The following is a 20,318-nucleotide window of genomic DNA, read 5'->3' on the forward strand; positions in this document are numbered from 1 at the left end:
GTCTGTGTCTGTGTCTGTGAACAGCATCCCTACAGGAAGCTCTTTTTATGGTGTCAGGATGCTGGCTTGGGTTTCTATGAGTTGGAGCTGCAACTGTGTTCTCCCTTGGTTCGCTCCCAAGGCTGCTCTCTGCTACAGCAATGAACACTGTTTGACTCCTGGACTCTCCAGTGGGCAGGCAGGTCCAGACTGTGCACCTCTTTAAGGACATGAGGCGGGCTGTACAGGGGCCCAATTCTGGACCTTCTAACATAACCTTGACTCTCCAGCTGCATATGGGGATAATTGTACTTATTTACCTTACAGAGTTTTGTAAAGATTGCATCAGAGTAATACATGTGAAGTGCTTTGCACACTCAAAAAGTGTTATACAAATCCTGCTGCTTCTATCTGGTTTTACTAGCCAGTATCCTCACTAACCATGTGGTTGCACAAGGAAGAAGAATCCTTGTTGTAGAGAGCTTTCAGAGCACCAACGGTAGTGTTTGTGCAATCTCCACCTTCCCTTGGAAGTGCCCTGCACCACCCACAAATATGTCCCTATTGTGCAGCTCTCAGGGACATATTTTTGAGTGGCACAGAGCACTTGTGGGGAAAGGAGGGAGGAGTGAAAAATCCTCCCCTCCACACACACAGTCACTGCTCTAGCACTCCGGAAGCTCTCTGCAATGGGGACACCTCTTCCCTTTGCATAATTAGTGGGGATGTCAGTCACTTATTGTAATTTTGTTCTGCTTGTTGCAGTGCTGCAGTCTTTCTCAGCATAATCTCCGGCCATTTAAATCCACACTTGCCTGCATTTCTGGTACAAAGGACCATGGCTTTTAGATATTTTTGCTTCCTGCAAAATTTAAGAGAAAGGGGGATTAAATCATAGAATCATTTATATGAAGAAAACAGTAAGAATATAGTCTGGAGAAACAGCCAAAGTCTAGGCAAATTACTTTGTCCTTTTTCTCACCTCCTCCTGCTGCTGCTGAATGAAACAAACTCCAGGAGGAAGTCAGCTTATATTCATGATTTTCCCATCCCTTTCCCCCACCAACAAGATCCACACTCTATGGATCCAAAAACAACTTTGCAGGTGTGCATATATTATTATATTCTCCACTGACTATATCTTCAGTTCAGAGGCGCTCTTACCCCCGGACCTTGGGACCCCAGTACATGGCGTCCTGAATCCTGAGGGGGGAAGGCGGGGCTCCAAATGTCCTGTGGGAGCATCCTGCCACCCTGCTGCTGCCCGCACTTGCTGCTGCCCCACCACACCACTCCTTGTCATTTTCACCACTGCCATGTGCTGGGTGTGTGTGTATGTGAGCCAAACAGGCCTCAGTCTCCTCTGTGGTGGCAGCGGCGGTGGGCGCAGTGGCTGGTGGGCCCATCTGTCTGGGCCTTGAGCGTGCCTGCACAGTGGGAGTATCCTGTGATGTTCAATACTCCCACTGAGCAGGCATGCTCAAGGCCCAGACGGATGGGCCCACCAACCGCTGTGCCCGCCGCGACTGCCACCACTACAGGGGAGGCCAGGTTGCTTGGCTCAACCCCCAGCCACACACAGAGGCGTATCTAGGGAAAATAGCACCTAGGGCAAGCACTGAAATTGCGCCCCCTGTCCAAACATCTGACACCCATCTTTCAGATAACTTTACCATAATATCAGCTGAAAAATACAAGTCAGGCTCATTAATCTTTTAATATTTCAAAAACTATTTTAGCAGTGGACTTAGCCAGACCAAAAAATGCTGGAAAACTACAAATTTCAGTATGCTGGGGCTCATGAAATACCCAAATACTATGTGGAGGTGTACTTGGAAAACTAAACAGAAGTGCTTGTCTAATTCTCTACTATGCATTGTAGCATCACTATTACATAAGTTTTAAAAATAAATGGAGAATTTGACTTTTCCCAGATACTCTGAAAATAATTAAAGGATATGCAGTGTAAATTGTGTCACTGCTTGTAATATATTCTAGTATTTCAGAAAGACAGTTAAAATGAGAGAAAGAGAGCAAGAAGCTCCCAGTGGGCCTTAATACTAAGGATTTCACACTGATTCAAAGACAAACCCACCATTAATAGCCATGTTATTAAGACATCACATTTAACTCACTTATCACAAGAAGCAAAGTAAGAGCAAATGAATACAATCCTAGCTCATAAGCTTCAGCTCAGTATTCACAAGCCCTGATTCTCTGTACATAGTGCCAAACTGAATATGTGTGCAGTGACTTATATTAAAAAATTTTTTTAAAAAATTACCTTTAGCCCCTTCGGGGGGCTTCATAAAAGCCATGGGGGGGGGCTGCAAAGGTTCCCCTCCCCCCGCTAGCCTCTAGGGTCTCGCAGGGACCATTTGAGCATATGCGGTGGCCATTTTTTAAAATAATTTTTTTTAAAAAAAATGGCCACTGAAAACAAAATGGTCACCGTGCATGCTCAGATGGCCTCTGTGAGGCCTGGCATGGCCTAGGGCCTCACAGAGGCCATTTGAGCATGCGCAGTGACCATTTTGTTTTCGGTGGCCTTAAAAAAAATTAATTTAAAAAAATTGCGCCCCCTTCAAGTGGCTCCCGGGGCACGTGTCCTGCCTGCCTCACCCTACATATGCTCCTGGCCACGCACATGGTGGCAGCAAAAATGACAAGGAGCGGCAGGTCAGTGATGGGGGGTGGCAGCAGGACCCCCAGGAGGCCCTCCAGGATGAAGGCTTGCTTTAAAAAAATTTCAGGGTGGGGCCTCATGGCTGGGGGGCTCATGGCAGGGGGCCCTCTGAAGCCCTTAAGATCCAGGCACCAAAATTACCTAGGTGCACCCTGATTCAGTTATGAATATTTTTCACAATAATGTGGACTTAATACATGACAGATGTGAAGCTTTGATAATGCATGCTGCCCAGGCTATGCAAATTCACACAGCAGTAATGCCCACTAAGTTCAATGGGGCTTATTTCCAAATAAATGTGCATAAGATTGTAGCCTTAGAGTGACTAGACATGCATAGGCTTAGTCTGCAGCTCTATGTATTCTTATATAGAGACTGATGTACTAAAACTAGTAGTCCTGTACTCACTTCCAGATAAAAAGGTTTTTAGGATTATTATTTTTTCCATTATATATTGAACATTCTACAAGAATAACCAACATGTCATGTCTATATTATTTATTACTAAGGAAGATTCTTTGTTCTTGCTTTACATAATTGAAAATGATAAATTCAAGACTATTGAAATGAAAATGAAATTGCAGCACTAAGTTTAGACTTTGAATCTGGGCAAAATTTGTCAAGGGTCATTTATATTGAAAGGGTTGAAAGGCTGAATAAATGCAGCAAGTCCATTAACTAATTGATTGCAGATTGGAAATGTTAAATTATCATTATTGACCATTGTACAAAGGTGGTTATTGTATGTATCAGTGACATAAATATGGACATATCTTGATTCAAGAAACATGATTAACACAGAAACATTGGCCAACATGACACACAGCATCTTATTGACACTGTGAACCACATCAGGGCTGTTGTGGATGAGTAAGGCAGCCACGATGCTGTTGAGAACGAGCAGTTGTGCAACTAGTACTACTGCAATTACTCCTATTTACTGCAGTGGAGGCAACTTTAATTGTGCTGTTTGCATAACTGCTTATTGTCAGCAGTGTCAGGACTGCCTTTTGAAACTGTAGCAGCCCTGACACAGTTTGCAACATTGGCAAGATGCACATCATGTCAGTTAGGGGTGTGCACGGAACTGGTTTCCATGGTTCGATTTGAATTCGGATCGAATTCAAACTGGACTGTGGTTATGCAATCTAGTTTGGTCAAACTGACTGGGCAGTCTGGTCCTTTTGGTCAAACTGGGTCGACCTGGTTCAGTGGTTCGGCAGGCTGGTAAAGGGTAATCTGGTGAGGATTCCCCTTTACAAGCGAAGGGGAAGCCTTCACTAAAGGGTGGGGGAAGACAGACCTAAAAGTAGGTTGTACTTACTCTCCTTACCACTCCTGGCCTCTCCTTACCACCCCTGGCCCACCACGGAGTGGTGGCGCTCCTTCCCTTCAGCAGCCCGTGCATCGTGACACAACTCTGGCAATGACCTGGCCTCTGCGCATGCACAGAGGCCATTTGCACCAATGTGCTGACCAAATGCAAATGGTCACTGCCAGAGCTGTGTCACCACATGTGGGTTGCTGAAGGGAGGGAGCACCACCGTTCCAAAGTGGGCCAGGGGAAGTAAGGAGACGACATTTTCTACTTTTAGGTCCATCTCGCCTCCACCCAGCCACTCTTTAGAAGCCTTTTGTGAAGGCTTCCCCTTTGCTTATAAAGGGAATCCTCACTGGATTCCTCTTTACAAGTCTGCCAAACTGGTCCACCACGAACTGGGCTTGGTTCGGTCCGATCACAGACTGGCCGACCTTCTTGAAGGCTGGTTCGCTTCACAGTCAGACCAGACAGACTGGCCCAGTTTGTGGATACCCCAATGTCAGCTAATATATCTAGAGTCGAAGGCAGCTTGAAAGACATTTCATCCCACATTCACTTCTGGAGTACCAGTTTTACAAGTTTTGTATATTATTGAGACTCTGCAAAATCTCTTTGAGCAAAGGCAACAGTGGAAAGAATGAAAGAGATGTATGTACCATAGAAAGTCTCTCTCAAACTGTTAACTTCTATTTTAAAAAGTTTTACTCTCAAGTCATAGATCATAATTCCAAACTAATAACAGCTGGGTTATTTAGCTGAGAGAAGCTTCCTTTTTCACTGAGTACTTCAGTGTTCCAACTGTTGGATGGAGGGATGGATTAAAAGCAAGACATTGGTAGTCAACCTTAATTTTGACTACAATTCATAATCTAGACTAGTAATTATTGCATGTGTACCTTTTCCTCTTCCGTTTATCTTATAGCAGTGCATTTGGAGGTATTCTGTCTTACACTCATCATATCCCTCTGATGCTGAGGGCTAAAGATTGTCATAGGGTCACCCAGTAAGCTTCAGGACTGAGTGGGGACTGGAACCCAAGCCCAACACACAATCTTTTATGTCATGCTTTCTTGCTTTTTGCATCAGATGTTCTAAATCCAAGTGGTGATCACCTGACAATCAGAGATTTGAGGCTCAATCCCCATTCTGATCATGGCTATGCCATATGGACTAGCAAGATTGCATGGGAGAAATAGCTGTTGTCACAGCACACCAGTGATAGCTCTATGTCCTAATCTGCTGATTTGATTGGTGTGTGAAGACACCCTTAGCTGTAGAGTAGATTCAACATAATGTAATGAGATGGTTCATCTTCATCAACCACTAATGTAATAATCTTTTGTCCAAGGAGCCATTGTTCATTTTTTAACGGTAGGATATAATACCTCCGAATCTTTATCTTTGTTTTATTGATATGGTTTTCTTCCACACAGACAAGCAGCAGCGAACTGGTGCAGCCAGTAAGTAGATCTCTATTTCACCTCCCAAAGCTCTTTAGATTGCTAGCTGCTGTTTCCAAACGTATGTTATCCCCTCAAAAATTGCAAGTTGCATTAATTCCTTAACTTAGTCATTCTTTAAACTAAAGTTACCATAGTAAAATACTGAATTTTGTGTTTTCTCATCAAGACCACCTTTATCTTTTTCATCTTGTTTTTTTCTTTACTTTTCTGTCTGCCTAAAGCCTGATTCTTCAAAAAGTCTTTCCCTGTGTAACCTGGTCATGGAGGAAAACCCAAACAGTGGGTCAGCAGAAGATGCTAACAAATCCCAAACTGATCTAGGTTCACAGAACTGGGGCCTAGATGGTAGTGCAGCCAGTGAGAGCCAGGAAATTGCTGCAGGTGGTCCTTTGCCTTTTCCTGAGGCAGAGCAAACCTCAACAGACTCATCTGTTGCGCTGGCTACTACTACTTGGCCTGCGGTAGGCGAACAAGAGGACAGTGCATCTTGGACGGCCCCTATAGATGAAAATCAAACCACTTTCCCGGAAGCGTACTTGGACTCTAGCCACATTGAGGACAGTGGCACAGATCTGGTGGAAACTAATCAGCCTTTAGTAAATGAAACTTTGGCAGAGAGCCCTGCAATGGGAACTGATAGCTTCCTGGATGGAGCCCCATTTAGTGCGGAAAGCACAGAAGGAGAGAAGCAGGAAACAGAAGAGCCTTTGTGGGCAAGTGTGGAGCCATATGAAAAGGTAGAAACCAGAGCTGTTAACCTCAAGGAGCTAGACCACACAGAGGAGTTTGAAGAGAGAGATTGTGACAATAAAGTCAACAGTGACGTTGAACAACCTGAGGCCTTAGCAAAAGCAGGTCATGAAACCATGAACAGCACTGAGGTAGAAATGATAAGGGATTCAGAATATAATAATAGGCAACCAGAGACAACTGTTGGCAGTTACCTCCAGGAATGTGGCCTAGAATTTAATGGGGTTTCTATGACTCAGGAGACAGGTGAAACAGATACGGAGGACATATTGAATACAGGGCTGGGGTATGAGGTGGATGACTGTACAGCTGTAGAATACAGTGGGTTTGAACCTAAGAATAGTTTAGGTTCTTGGAATCAGGACTACAGAAAAGAGTGTGTGGATAACTTGCCCTTTGCTGGGAATACAACCATAGAATGCACACAGGAAAGAGAAATGACAGATGTTACAGGATTGGCTGACCTAGATGTCAGAGGCAAATCAACTGCAGAGGTTGGAAGGCCTGTTTGTGGTGATGAGTTGCATGGTGCGGAAGAGCCTGCCAAAGAGACTGAAGACCATAGCCACAGCATCACTCAAAACGATAATATTGCTGGTGAATGTGACGCTGCCTTTATCCCCTTTGAAAAGGATATGGTTCTGCAGCCTGGGTCTGCAAACACAAATCTCAGTAATACTGGGCTAGGTAATGAGGAAGACAAATTTGTAGAGAGGGAAGCATTTTGTGTGGCCGAAGAACTTGGTAGTGATGTTAGTGTCCCTGAAGCACTGGAAATGGATCCTTGGCAGGCCAATTGGGATCCAACAGTAAATACTGATTCCTGGGGGTTTTCTAGCCAGACCAATGGATATGATAACTGGCCCTTCCCCCAAAAACAAGACTCCATAGATGGAAACATGGAGAGCCCCTGGCCAGGTTTTAATGATAAATGGTCTGTGGAAGATTTGGGAGGTTTAGATAACTGCTGGGGATCTATGGGTGTGACACCAAGCAATCAGAATCAGGAGGCATCTTTAAAGCAAGGATCGGCCGGGGAACAGGCAAACGTTAGCAGCTGTGGACCAAGCAAAGAGATAGGTAGGCCATTGGCTCTGTTCCAAATGGGAAATTCCAGAAATGCTAGCACCGAAAGCTCATCTAGCCCCAAAGAAAATGAGACCAACAGCTCAGATTTATCTGAAGATGAAATTGCTAACCGGAGATATGGATTGTTGTACCAAGAAATAGAGGCTGATAAAGAAGAGGTACCTACCCCAGTGTGTAGCATAGTCTAGAAATGAGAGTTCCTTAGGTCATATATACATATATATAACCTTGTGTTTTATGAACACTCCTTTTATATGTTGTCCCTGCCCCCATAACTTAGTGACCATACCAACATTCCAAATTTGATACAGTTCAGCCATATAAGTATATTAGGCTGACCCAAAAGAGGTTGGCTGTTGAACATACCATCTGATATAACTGTATCTTTTTTTTTTAAATTTTGTGTTTTCTGATATGAAATATGCACCTCCAGTCTTTTCAGACTCTTAACCTGTGTCATTATTCTTTTCTCTTTTTAGCCATTTAATTGTTTTGCTCAATAGCCTCAGACTGCTTGTCAGAATTTTCATTCTTTCCCTTCACGTTTTTTATCTTTTGACTTTTTTAATTTAAAAAAACACCTGTGTGTCTTTGTAATGTGCAAGCAAGAGTTTGTAAAACATTATTTACACTTTGATGATAGCTAATATAATACTAACAGTGATTTTGTCCTGATTTCCAATTTTGCTTAGGCATCCAGCAGTGATTTTAATGGTTTCACACAGGTAAGAAGTCCTCTTGTTTGAGAGAAATCCTGAATTTGTCAAGACGTGAAAGAGAATGAATCTTGAAAGTCCCTAAATGCTGGACTTCGGGGTTGGTGGAATGCAAGATACACAAATCGCCCTTACCAAGTTGTCATCATCATGCTAAATCTCACACACCTTCTGCAAGTCTAGTTTTAAACAGATTGGTTTCAGTATTTATTTGAATATGCAGCTGGCTAGTAGTTTGTTTTAAACTTGCTTTCACCAAAATTTTGAAGGCATATATTTAATGTCTTCTGCCCATTTTTAGCAACAACTTCACTGTATGACCAGGGGTGACTCCAGGTTTCAGAGGGCTCCCCTGGGAGAGTTACTGCTGGGAGACTTACTGCTCCTCCTGTACCACCACCACATGAAGGATGTGGACACGATGGTGGTCTCAAGGATCAGCAATGGATCCTTCTGAGGGCTCTGGACCCTCAGCAGCTGCCAGTGTTGTCAAACACTGACTATTATAACCAAACTGCTTGCAGGAAAAAAGCTGTTTTGAAGCTTGTAGTGTTTTGTCAAGCAAGAATTTGGTCCTCATAGTCATAATTAAGACTTGCTTAAGACCAGAAACATCTCTTTAGCTGGGGTAGTACCACGGAGTTGGGGTAGCCCTTCTCCCCTTTGGTGTTTCTCTTCCAAATCTGATACAGCTCCATTTCATAAGTATATGAGATTGACCCAAAATATGTTGGTGACTGAACATATCACCTGATTCAACTGTATTCCATTATTTCTTAATTTTGTGTTTTCCAATATGAGATATGCATCTCCAGTGATATTTCATATATCGCCACTCAGCTGCCATTTGCCCCTGAAATGGCTGTTTGTAGCAACTCAATATTCAATACTGTGCTCACTAAGGGCTGGCCTGATAATACACACAATTTTAATATGATCCACTATCTTTAATATGGTATCCATATACAATAACACCATGGAAATTGAATAAAACCTATCAAGTTAATGAAAGAAATGTGTTCAGCAGTTCTCATTAGATCACGTGGACCTCTGTAAGATTCAATATTAGGGGTTAGTGGATTCAATCTTTGTGGTTTGCAAAAATTTTGCTTCAGTAATTCTTCTAGGACCAAGTAGACTTTAACAAATAAAATTTGGCACTGTTCAATTTGCAAAGTATTGGTTGGGGGGCGGGCGGGGGCGGAAATGGGGGGGAATTCATTTACCTCTTAAGTTTTATCCAATTTCATATGTACATATGTACGTACATACGTATGAATACCATATTTTTTGGGCATTTTAAAATCTATTCAGTCCAGTGGGGGAAATTATTAGGAACCATTAAATAGAATGTACCTTTCCCAGGTGTGTTTTTAATCCTTTTCTTTTTTATACTGCTGATTATGTAGTTAGGTTTATATAGGTTGTACATGCTGTTGTTAGCCACTTGAGAGCTAGTGCCAAGAAGTGGCATACAAATAAATAAATGGAAAATAAATCCTAGTATTACTGGGTAGCACTCAAACCTTTAGCAGAATGGCACAGCAACTTCCACAAGTGGAAGGAACATCCCATTTGCACAAGTACCCCTTGCAGAAGCACGGCTTTGCTTCTGTTCACCAAAGGAGCTTCTGCCAGTGGAGCTTTGTGAAAGATCTGCAAGCCACCCACTATCTAATGTAATTATTTTCTGCTTTGTTTGTTCATATGACATGATGAGTTTGTTATACATAATTAGACTCTGATAGCCCGTTACAAGTGTATCCTTAATTAATGTTATGTCTTCTATCTTTTTGTGTGTGTTATATACCTTCCTAGGATACTTCCCTGTTCTCAATGCAAGCAAGCCATAATGTGATGGATAACTTGGTAAGGTGTTGCATTTCTTGTGGTGTGTGTTGCATGTCCCTTCTTAAAGTGTACCCCCCACCCGTGTTACTTGATTTGCTTGCTTGTAAGGACTTCTGTGCCACTGAGGTGCTTTCTGTGTACCCATTCTCTTCTTCACTCGTCTTGGAACATGGAATATGGGGTGTATGGGCAAACCCAGTAGACTGTCTTGCATGAGCTGAGGGAAGAGCAGGTCATCTGTTACTGAAAGAAACAGCATGCAACAGTATGTATGAACACACTGAGATCAGGATGCTTATTAAAACTTGAAAATACACATTATTAGGTCTAGGCCAGTGATATTTAAGCAATTGCAAGTAAGTATCACTCAGTAGGATGGTTTCAGTCATTTATGCATGGATGCTGTGATCAATCTCTTTTAAGCATGAGTTTTTCGTAAGGTATTAAGACTTGGAAACTGTGTAGATTCTCAGTTGCATCACCAGATCTATGCCTTTAGCCTTCTGAAATATCAGGGCTGTTTTATATGCCAGTCATTAAAAGCTGCTTGGGAAGGTGTTCCAGGAATGTGGCAAGAGAGAGGAGGTGTGAATGCTCTGTGCTTCCTCTCCCCATGTTTCTTCAACTTGTCCAAAGGAGAGAGAATTGAAGATAGGGAAGAATTCTGACCTCACCAATTTTTAAATCAGAACCCCAGCTTTCAGTGAGAGCAGAGGCATTTCCAGAACTGATGTTGGGACTGCTGCTTTCCAGTAGGTTCCTGGCTGATTCAGAAATACAGAGAGGATTCCACTACAAGGGTGGAGATTTATTTATTTATTTATTGCCCCTGCTTGCCTTGGAGGCCTTGGAACATTTTGTACTTCTCCACAGAAGTGGGGAAACCATCCCATCAGGGGAAAGTTTTGTTTGTTTTTAAAAAGGTGGGGAAAGGAAGAACAAATAACCCCTGCTCCCTTCTTCTCCAACTTCTTTGAAACATCTCAAGATCATCAAAAGAAGAATTCTAGTATTGCAATTATCCTGGTCCCACAATGTACAGGATTCTTCAATGGGTTTTGTCAATGTACAACATATGTCACTGAGATTTGTTTATTTACCCTTTCAAAAAAATCACAAAACAATAACTAAAGACTGAGGCAGAAGAAGCTCCATCTTTAGAACTCCCGACTGAGGAAGCCCTCAGTGCTCCTGATGTGGCTGCCTCTGCTACCGAACCAGGAGCACAGCCTGTGGAGGCTACTGAGCCAGCAGCTGAAGCTGTGGTGAGTGATTGGTACTTCATGTGCCCTCACACTCATCCACATAGTGCTTCGTTATGTTTGTGTGCTCATCATATTTCATCCACCATGTCCATTTTCATCTTTATGGGGTTTTAGAACTGCTTAGCAAGGGTTCCCAACCTTGGATCCCCATATGTTGTTGGACTACAACTTCCATCATCCCCAGCCACCATGGCCAAAGGCCATTGTATTTGAAAGCTATTGCATACATAGCAGTGATAAACAATTTTACACATTCAGTATGCTGGCCCTTAATCTAGCTCCGGTTGTGTACAGCAGGGTTGATGTTTATGACTAGTGGTCTCGGAGAGGTGTAGAGATGTGTACACATTTGCACTGCAACGTGGATGGGAATGCATGACCCATCCACACTCTGCAATACCAACAGGAATAGCATCAGATACTCTAGGCTTAATGCGTTTTAGCATGCATATGCATGGCTGGATTGTAGTCATCCTTCTCTGATGGTGACTAGTGTGGATACACTTCATATGGTTGCTGATAAATGTGAGAAGGTTTCAGATATGGTGTCCACTATGTTGAACACTAGAGCACAGAAGGGCATTTGATAGCCTCTTTTGGTTTGCAGAATATAAAATAATCATCTAACAGCATTGTTAGAGCAAACTTTCTGTCCGAATACAGTAACTTGTCATTTAGGATACAAGCAAGCCAAACAGGTATCTCTTCAGTGGTTGCACAATATAGAATACCAAAATGAAGTGAACAAGATGCCTCAGAATATGAGGGGTGGGTTGTAAATTCTGTATGGCAACCTGCAGGCTATTTAACCATGCTTACTTTTTCCAGGTTGCCCAAGGAGTTTTTTAGGGCCAGACATAATGTTCTCCCTTCTGCACTCCTGCAGGGTAGATACTCCAAAGTGGCATTAGCGGAGTGAACTTGCCGATGCGGGTCAGAGGAGACAAAAACAATAACTGCATGTTTTGTTATATTGTCCCTTTTATAAGGGCTCCCATACAAGGTATATGACCCCACTGTTGCGGAGGTTTCTGGACAGAGCAGAGGGGCTGCATACTAAGCTATTGCTTTCAGATATAAATCAATCTACAACCTGTATGGTAGCTAAATTTTGTGTAGCAGTGGTGAAAATAGGGCAACAAATGACTCAGTCATGAGCCAGCTGGTTACATTTGAGGGGTCTAATGTTGGAGAATTTGATACCAGCTTTTTTTGGCAATAAAAATAGCATAATATCCTGGTTGACAAAGACCTTTTTTTGTCATAAGTGCTAATAACATCACTCTAAATTGTTTGATGAGAGCAGGAAATGTTAACAAAACTGGAAAAGTAATTCAGTCATGCCCTGCCATGAGTAATTGGTTACATTTTAAAACATTGAAACCTAAGTAATTGCATCAGGCATAGAGAGGAGAGGTTAAACACACTCGATTTGAGGACTGAATTTAGCAGCTGGTGTGTTGGAGCCAATGGCTAACGATGCAAAGAAGCTGCATGCTCTTAATGCGGCTGGAGGTTTCTCCACAGCCACTGTGTGTCCCTGTGCATTGGGAGCGATTTTGGCCGATCTTTTCCACCTCCAGAAAAACCCTGCACCTTTTGAAAATATGTCGCTGAGGGCTGTGCAACTTGTGTACATGCAAAAGTCCTTTCTCTTTGTGTCACAGCCATATGATGGCATAATCAAGTTGCATTTGCCGTACTTCAATTTATAAATGTATTATTAACCTTGGCCATTTGACACACACGCGTGCGCACACACACGCGCGCACACAGTGAAAATCATCAACTCCATCAGTGTATTAATCAAATGAAGGAAGTTAGGTCTTTTCTGGGTGTAAATTCTCTGAAGTTTAGTAAGTTGTGAACAGTGAACCAATGGGAGTTTTCAATGCATGTCTGGTCCAATGCATGTTTGGACCGGCACTCCATGCTTTTCTTTGCATTTTGTTATATTCTTAATTGTTAAGAATATATATTGTTAAGAATTGTATATTCTTAATTCTTAATTGTCCCTAGGCTACTCTTCTTGCACTTAAAGGATCTGTGTGCTTGCTTTTATCTGAAACACAAAAAACTTAGCCTAATGCTCAATTGGTATAATTATTTAATCAAATTGGAGCAGCTGATATTGCTGCTTTGGTGATCAGAATTGAAATATAGTCATTGTTATCTTGATGCTATTCAAATTTCTCTGGAAGTTTTCAGTAAGAAACTAGAAGATCATCTTCTGGAGGTGGTTCAAGTCTAGATGATGATGCTTGCACTGGCAACTGGGCCATAGGGAGCCCAAAGTAATACTCTTCTGTCATTATTAATCAGTTTAAGCTTCTTGTCTTGCCCATCCATGGTGAAATAGCACATTGGCCTGCAAAACCTGTGAATACTGATCTGTAGGGGATCTGCTAGCCAGAATACTATAGTATTTTTCCATAAAGAACATGTCAGCATCAATGCATTGTGCCTAGCCTGGTACAGAGTGAATCTTTTGGTAACATCTCCTTTCAGTCTTGGAGAGATTTTTCCCCCTTTTATTTCTAGGAAATAAGGCTTGGTTGGCCAGCTTAGCATAAACCATGATTCAGAGATGTTTGTCCGCACAGATTTTTATATGAAATTGTCCCTGCTATATGCAATAAAGCTTTTCACTGACATATTTGCGCAACTAACTAGACTTGAAAAGGATAGTCAAAGATTTCAGCTGTGGCAGCTCCAAAAGCAAATTAATGATATGAAAGAGGGGGTTATATAACACTGTAATTTTTAACAGGATGAAACTGTGAGAGGTTTCCATAGTAACCCAACAATTGGCTTGTCGTGACATCTGGACATGTTTGGGGTTTATGATGGCAACTGCAGGCAATTCTAGATTTATTTATTTTTAAGCCACAATGATTGGGATATCAAAATTGAATATAATGCAACATACGTTAATGGGGGTGGGGAGGAAGCTTAGGGTAGCTTTGAATGTTGAATGTTGGAAAGGACTCTCCTTTCCAAGATGTAATTACACCTTACGTCTTGTTGAATAGAACTAAGGATGGATGTAAGTAACTAACTAAACAATCAGTTGCTTCAATGGAACCAACTGCTCTGTGGTTCTAAAGTCTTAAGGGCTACAGATTTCTCTCAATGACCTGACACATTTAGATTATACACAGCATAGCCCGTGCATCTTTGCTTGCATATGTTAAAGTAAATGCATGGATCTATTGATGCAGTATTGAAAAATCAGCTATACACAACCCAACTGCATTACTAAAATCTCCTCAAAATGATGCTGGAAATCTCCATCAGATGCCTAATTTCCCGCATCATTTTGAATGATGAGAATCAAACTTTTAGTCACTAGCCTTGGAGCACTGAATAAATATTTCAGATTTCTAGATGCTAGCATCAGTTTACAACAGACAACCAGGTCCCAAGATGTTTCCCCCCACTTTTTGCATTCATGGAGCTGTTCTACTGTTGACCATGGGGAAGCCATTGCATTTCTTTGCCTGCTTAGATATAGATAAAATCCTAATGGTATCATTACAAAAATAGCGAAAATTTGACTTCCTGCAGCATCATTCTAAACTTATCACCCATCACCACCATCATTATGAAAATAATGAAATCCAAGCTGGATTTCCCCCCTTTTTCTTTTTCTAGTTAGCCTATTGCAGTAGGTGTCCCTTTCTTGTTTTTCATGTGGTGCTAACATTACTGATAATTTCTCTTGCGGTGAAAAGCGTGACATACATGCTATAATCATATCTCTGGTTTTATGAAGGATGCTCTAGAAGCAGCAGGGGAAAAGGAGACAAGTGGACTTGCTGAGAAAGAGTGTGAGGTAGGTATGAACAGCTCAGGGGAAGCAGCGGAAAGCATGGTTTGATGTTTTGAGCAAAAGGTTGGACCACATGATCCATCTGCAACACTATACAGCCCACATTTTTGAGTCCCACTGGGTGACATGATCCAGAGTCCGGTGATGAAAGGAGGGCTGCAGAATCACAAGAAGCCCCCACTGTGATGAAGCTTTCTTTACACAGCAGATTGGATGTGGAGGTGGGGGGGGGAGGAGGTGATTTTTGCATATCTCCCCTCGCTCCAAAAGCCCTGTGCATGTATATAAATCTGTTCTTGACTCAAGAATCTTGAGGACACAACCCTCAGGAACAAATTAATACAAGTGGAAAGGGCTTGTAGAGATACGGGAGATGTGAAAATTACTCCCCCTCAGCACCTAGTCTACTGTGCAAAGAAACCTTCATCACAGGAATGCTGAAGGCTTAATGTGAACCTGTGGATCTCCTTCCATCACTGGAAGGCTGTGGATTATGTTGCCCAATGATTTCAGTAGGAGAACTGAGCATGTCCTTTAATTCAGGGATTCTCAACGTTGGGTCCCCAGATGTTATTGGATTCCAACTTCCATAATCCCTAGCCCCAGTGGCCTTTAGTTGGGGATTATGGGAGCTGAAGTCCAATAACATCTGGAGACCCAGTGTTTAGAATCCCTGCTTTAATGGAAACTTTCTCTCATTGAGATTATTGGGAAGAATTCTTCACTTTGGCTGCTTGTGCTCTTAGAATATAATTTGACTTGTATAGCTTCTCATTTGTATCTAAATACTACTCATGAATATGTGGCTGCTATAGTGATTACATAAACTATCTCCTGCCCAAAGCAGAACAATAGGTGGGTCTGGATTAGCATGCAGACATCTAGTACAGTATCCCGCTGCAATTTTACAAGCCATTGTCTTATGCAAGTATGTTTCTGTATGTTCCGTGTGGGGTTTCTCAGATGCAGCATCCAGGGATTTTTGACCTAGCACCACAGAGGAACTAGGTTGCTTGTGGACATTTATGGGACATGACTATGCACTGGTCTCACCTGCAGCTATAGCTGAAAACTAGGCCTGTGAGTTCATTTTCAGAACAAATTGAAGTGAATGTAAATGCCCCCCATTTGTACCTGTTTCTGAACATTCTGAAACAAATGTGTCCCTGGAACAACTGGGAGATGTTTTTGGAACCACGTTTATTGTCATTCATCTCCAAGGAGGGTTCTTTTAAAAAAAAAAAAAAAGAATGGCTGACATGAGGCGTAGCTCACCATCACTGCAATGGTCCTCCCCGGACTTCAAAGCAAATTCTAATGCTGCTCAGAAGCAGCCGATAAGGCAGCAGCATTTCTGTAGGCTTCCCCATTGTTGCGTATAGGGAGACCTACAGAAACACTGCTTCCAGATCCACTGCTTCTGGACAACATCGGAGCTTGCTTTACAAGTCTGCAGCAGCCCCCCCCCCCGGGTCGCCCATTACGATAATGGTAGACTATGCATCATGTCAGACAGTGTATCTTTCTTTTATTCCACTGCACAGCCACATCATTGCAGTTGTGCAGCGCAATAAAATCATCACGCCTCTTAATTCCTCATATGCCCAAGACTGCAGCATTATCACAGGACATGGTGAGGTGTTTGTTTTAATCGCTCCTGTAATGAAAATGATGCCATGGCTCATAGCTCACTCTCCTAGCCACCATGCTATACTACCTATTATGTAAATCAGGCTCGTGCTACAATGAGTGCAGTAGCAAGTGGTGACTTGCATATGTGACTGAGCAATCACAGATCAAGCCCACAATAGGAAGTTACTTTCCATCACCCTCAAATCCTTTCCAGTGAAATCACTTCACACAGTTGGCTGAGAGTCATCACGTATGGAGTAATAATGTGAGGAATCAGGTTTACCTTACAGGCATCTGAAAACTGGCCCCAGTGTAGACGTGCATCAGAGTTTACAATAGTTATATGCTCAAAATATATACAATAAAAAAGGAAACACAGTCATCCCTTGCCAACCACGGTTTTACCAACCGCAGTTTTCAGTATATGTGAATGGGAAATTGTGACAGGTCTTGCCAACTGCGACCCGAGTATCTGTGGTTGGTGAGGTTTTTTTTGGTGATGGGGGGATTGTTTCAGCGATTTTGCAGGGTTCAGAGGTTTGATTTGCTCATTCCTCTTGGTGACCGTGCTGTCCCTTGCCAATTTAAAATGCCTTTGATTGATTCGACGGCGGGGGGGGCAGTGTCAAAAATTTCCAGAGGCTTGATCTGATCATTACTCTTGGTGACTCTTGGTGATATTGGATTTTTATTTTTTTATTTTTTAGCATTTTGTTTTGTATTTTCCCTTTATTTTAAAGTCTTTTTGCAGTCACGGTTCCCCTAATGTTTCCCATAGACTTTGTTGCCTCGCCAGCCGTGAATTTGTCAATCACAAGGCTTTGCCACGAGGAACCCTAGTGGTTGGCAAAGAATGACTGTAGATTGTGTACCTTTTAGGGGTGTGCATGGAACTGTCTGGCCCGGTTTGGTTCGAGGCTGGAGCGGCCTCAAACGGAACCGGGCCAGTTCAGTCCGGCCCCCCATCGAACCGGTCCCAGACCGGTCCACGAATTTATTTTATTTTTTTAATTAAAGTAAATGAGAAGTAACTTTAGCCTCTTTGGGAGGCTTGCTGAAGCCACGGCCTCGCAGAGGGCATTGGCGCATGCGCGACAGCTACCCAAATGGCGGCTGCTCGCTCATACGGAGGCCCAAAAAGGCTTTACATAATGGCTGCGACAGTGATGAGGAAGGCTGGCGGGAGGAGAGGGGACCTGCGTGGATCTCCCCCCCCACCCCTGTGGCTTCAGCAAGCCCCCTGAAGGGGCTAAAGGTACTTCTCATTTACTTTAAATAATTTTTTTAAAAAAAATTCTCTGACCTGCCAGATCAGACCCGGCGGTCTGGTTCCGGTCTGACGGAATGGGGGTGGGTGGGCGGGGTTCGGTTAGACCATGAACCCCCGGACCGGTCCGCACATCCCTAGTACCTTTACAGTGCTGCATAGTACCATACAGCAAGTCACACACCTGCTGAATGTTTCCAGTTCTTTGAAGCTCTCAAAGCTGTAAGGCAAAACAAGGGCTACAAACACATAGCTTTTGGTATTCGTTTTCAATGGAGGACAGCTATCAATTATGGGATAATGTAATGAGGAGCACTTGGATGGTTATGAGGCTCACTTTTCTCAGACTAGGTACAGAAACAAATTAACACGTCTCTTGATACTAGGTGTCAATACCTGAATTCTTTAAAAGGTCCTTTGTTTGCTATGTGGCTTGGTCGTATCTAGAAGGATATATATATATATATATGCGTGTGTGTGTATTTCCCACCCTTGTATTTCCTATTAGTTACAGATGGATTCTGTGGTGGAAGGTCCTGTAGTGGAAGGTCCTGTAGTGGAAGATGAGACTGTTGGAGCTGTTACTGTAATTGAAGGTGATGAAGTTGCTGCTATCCCTGGATCCGAAGATATTGATGAAAGTGACAAACCTCATACTGAAGGAAAAGTTACAGAGGAACCTCAGGTAACAGAAGCAGAATTGTATTTTGTTTATAATCCTTTCATTGAGTTTTTAGGATCTATACTGTCTGCCCTACAAACTAGAGATGTGCACAAAACCAGTTTTGCTGGTTCAGCTCTAATCCAGACTGGTTTTGTTTTCTGCCCAGTCAAACCTGATCTGGTTCGAGCTCAGACTGAATCAGTTCCACCAGTTTGGAGTTCTACTGGTAAAGGGGAATCCGATGAGGAGCTTGCCTAAGAGTAAAGTGGGCAGGAGGGGAGTAAGTACTTACAAGTGCCAGTGGTGGCGGCTGCGGTGGCGGCCACCATGGGGGGAGAGGGAGGCAGTGGCAGCTCCCCCCACTCCTGCTGGCCTCCCCCTGGGTAGGCAGGACCACCAGCAGCCCAGTTTGGGCCTTATTCAGACCGGTTTGGGCTTCTGCGTATGTGTGGAGGCCATTTTAGTGACCTCCATGCATGCACAGAGGCCATTTGTGTGACCTCACTGGATTCCCCTTTACCATTAGAGCCCCTGGTGGCGCAGTGGTAAAACTGCCACACTGTAACCAGAAGGTTACAAGTTCGATCCTGACCAGGGGCTCAAGGTTGACTCAGCCTTCCATCCTTCCGAGGTCGGTAAAATGAGTACCCAGAATGTTGGGGGCAATATGCTAAATCATTGTAAACCGCTTAGAGAGCTCCGGCTATAGAGCGGTATATAAATGTAAGTGCTATTGCTAAGTGCTATTAGAACTCACTACAACTGTACCAAATTTGGTTTAAATTGGTTAGATGGTTCACAAGTTAGCCCACTTGCACCTCAAACATTTACGTATCCGCCATCTTGAATCGGGCTGGATGACCTCACAAACTATGCCATTGAGGCCTCCCTATGTGTTCCTACATCTGTAGCAAATTTGGTTCAAATGTTTGTGTCTGCCATCTTGAATTGGGGTGAATGGCATCATCACCAACTATGCCATTGAGGTGTGCCGATGTGTCTCTACAACTATACCTGATTTGGTTCATATTGGTCCATGCATTGCTTGGGTGGGGGGGAGACATGGACACATGGAATGCTGGATGATCTCATAAGCCTATGGGAAAGTAGGCTAAAAAAAAAGATTGAGGAAGCTTTCTTATAATCAGGCGCCACAAAGTTTTAGTCTCATTGTCTAGCCTTCCAGCCCACATAAAAAATCTAAAGTAATTCAAAGCACACTTGCTACTGCTATTTCTGGTGGGTATGCTTGCAGCCACCTAATGGTGCAGCGGGGAAATGACTTAACTAACAAGCATGAGCTTGCGGCTTCGAATCCCCGCTGGTATGTCTCCCAGACTATGGGAAACACCAATATCAGACAGCAGAGATATAGGAAGATGCTGAAAGGCATCATCTCATACTGCATGGGAGATGGCAATAAAGCCTTCATGTATAAAACCACAGGGCTCTGTGGTCACCAGGAATCAACACCAACTCAACAGCACACATTACCTTTATGTGTGCTCTTAAGTTTATACTGAGTTTTCCTGCCCACAAGATTCACTAATCTCCTTAGAGCCAAGGAGAGGTCTGCTGGCAACCCTGAATCAGGGACACACCTTGGAAAAGAAATAAATTTTTCCTATGTTGACTACAACAGGAGAGGAGAGCTGGTCTTGTGGTAGCAGGCATGACTTATCCCCTTAGCTAAGCAGGGTCTGCCCTGGTGGCATATGAATGGGAGACTTGATGTGTGAGCACTGCAAGATATTCCCCTCAGGGGATGGAGCCGCTCTGGGAAGAGCATCTAGGTTCCAAGTT

General features: G+C 43.1%; 2 protein-coding genes across 2 annotated transcripts in view; both read left to right on the forward strand.

Moving 5' to 3' along the window:
- The window catches only part of LOC128330137 (amphiphysin-like), a 143,023-nt gene that overhangs the window by 118,809 nt on the left and 3,896 nt on the right, over nucleotides 1-20,318 (forward strand). Inside the window, exons 14-19 of the mRNA XM_053262481.1 lie at nucleotides 5,420-5,446; nucleotides 7,981-8,013; nucleotides 9,823-9,873; nucleotides 10,989-11,120; nucleotides 14,896-14,955; nucleotides 18,360-18,536. Coding sequence (XP_053118456.1) covers nucleotides 5,420-5,446; nucleotides 7,981-8,013; nucleotides 9,823-9,873; nucleotides 10,989-11,120; nucleotides 14,896-14,955; nucleotides 18,360-18,536 — 480 coding nt within the window. The remainder of the gene's footprint in view (nucleotides 1-5,419; nucleotides 5,447-7,980; nucleotides 8,014-9,822; nucleotides 9,874-10,988; nucleotides 11,121-14,895; nucleotides 14,956-18,359; nucleotides 18,537-20,318) is intronic.
- On the forward strand, nucleotides 5,463-7,955 carry LOC128330138 (uncharacterized). Its single transcript, XM_053262482.1, has one exon. It carries the CDS (start codon nucleotides 5,710-5,712, stop codon nucleotides 7,474-7,476), a length of 1,767 nt encoding a protein of 588 aa, XP_053118457.1. The 5' UTR covers nucleotides 5,463-5,709; the 3' UTR covers nucleotides 7,477-7,955.

This window comes from Hemicordylus capensis, chromosome 6 (genome assembly GCF_027244095.1).
Source record: "Hemicordylus capensis ecotype Gifberg chromosome 6, rHemCap1.1.pri, whole genome shotgun sequence".
NCBI lineage: Eukaryota > Metazoa > Chordata > Lepidosauria > Squamata > Cordylidae > Hemicordylus > Hemicordylus capensis.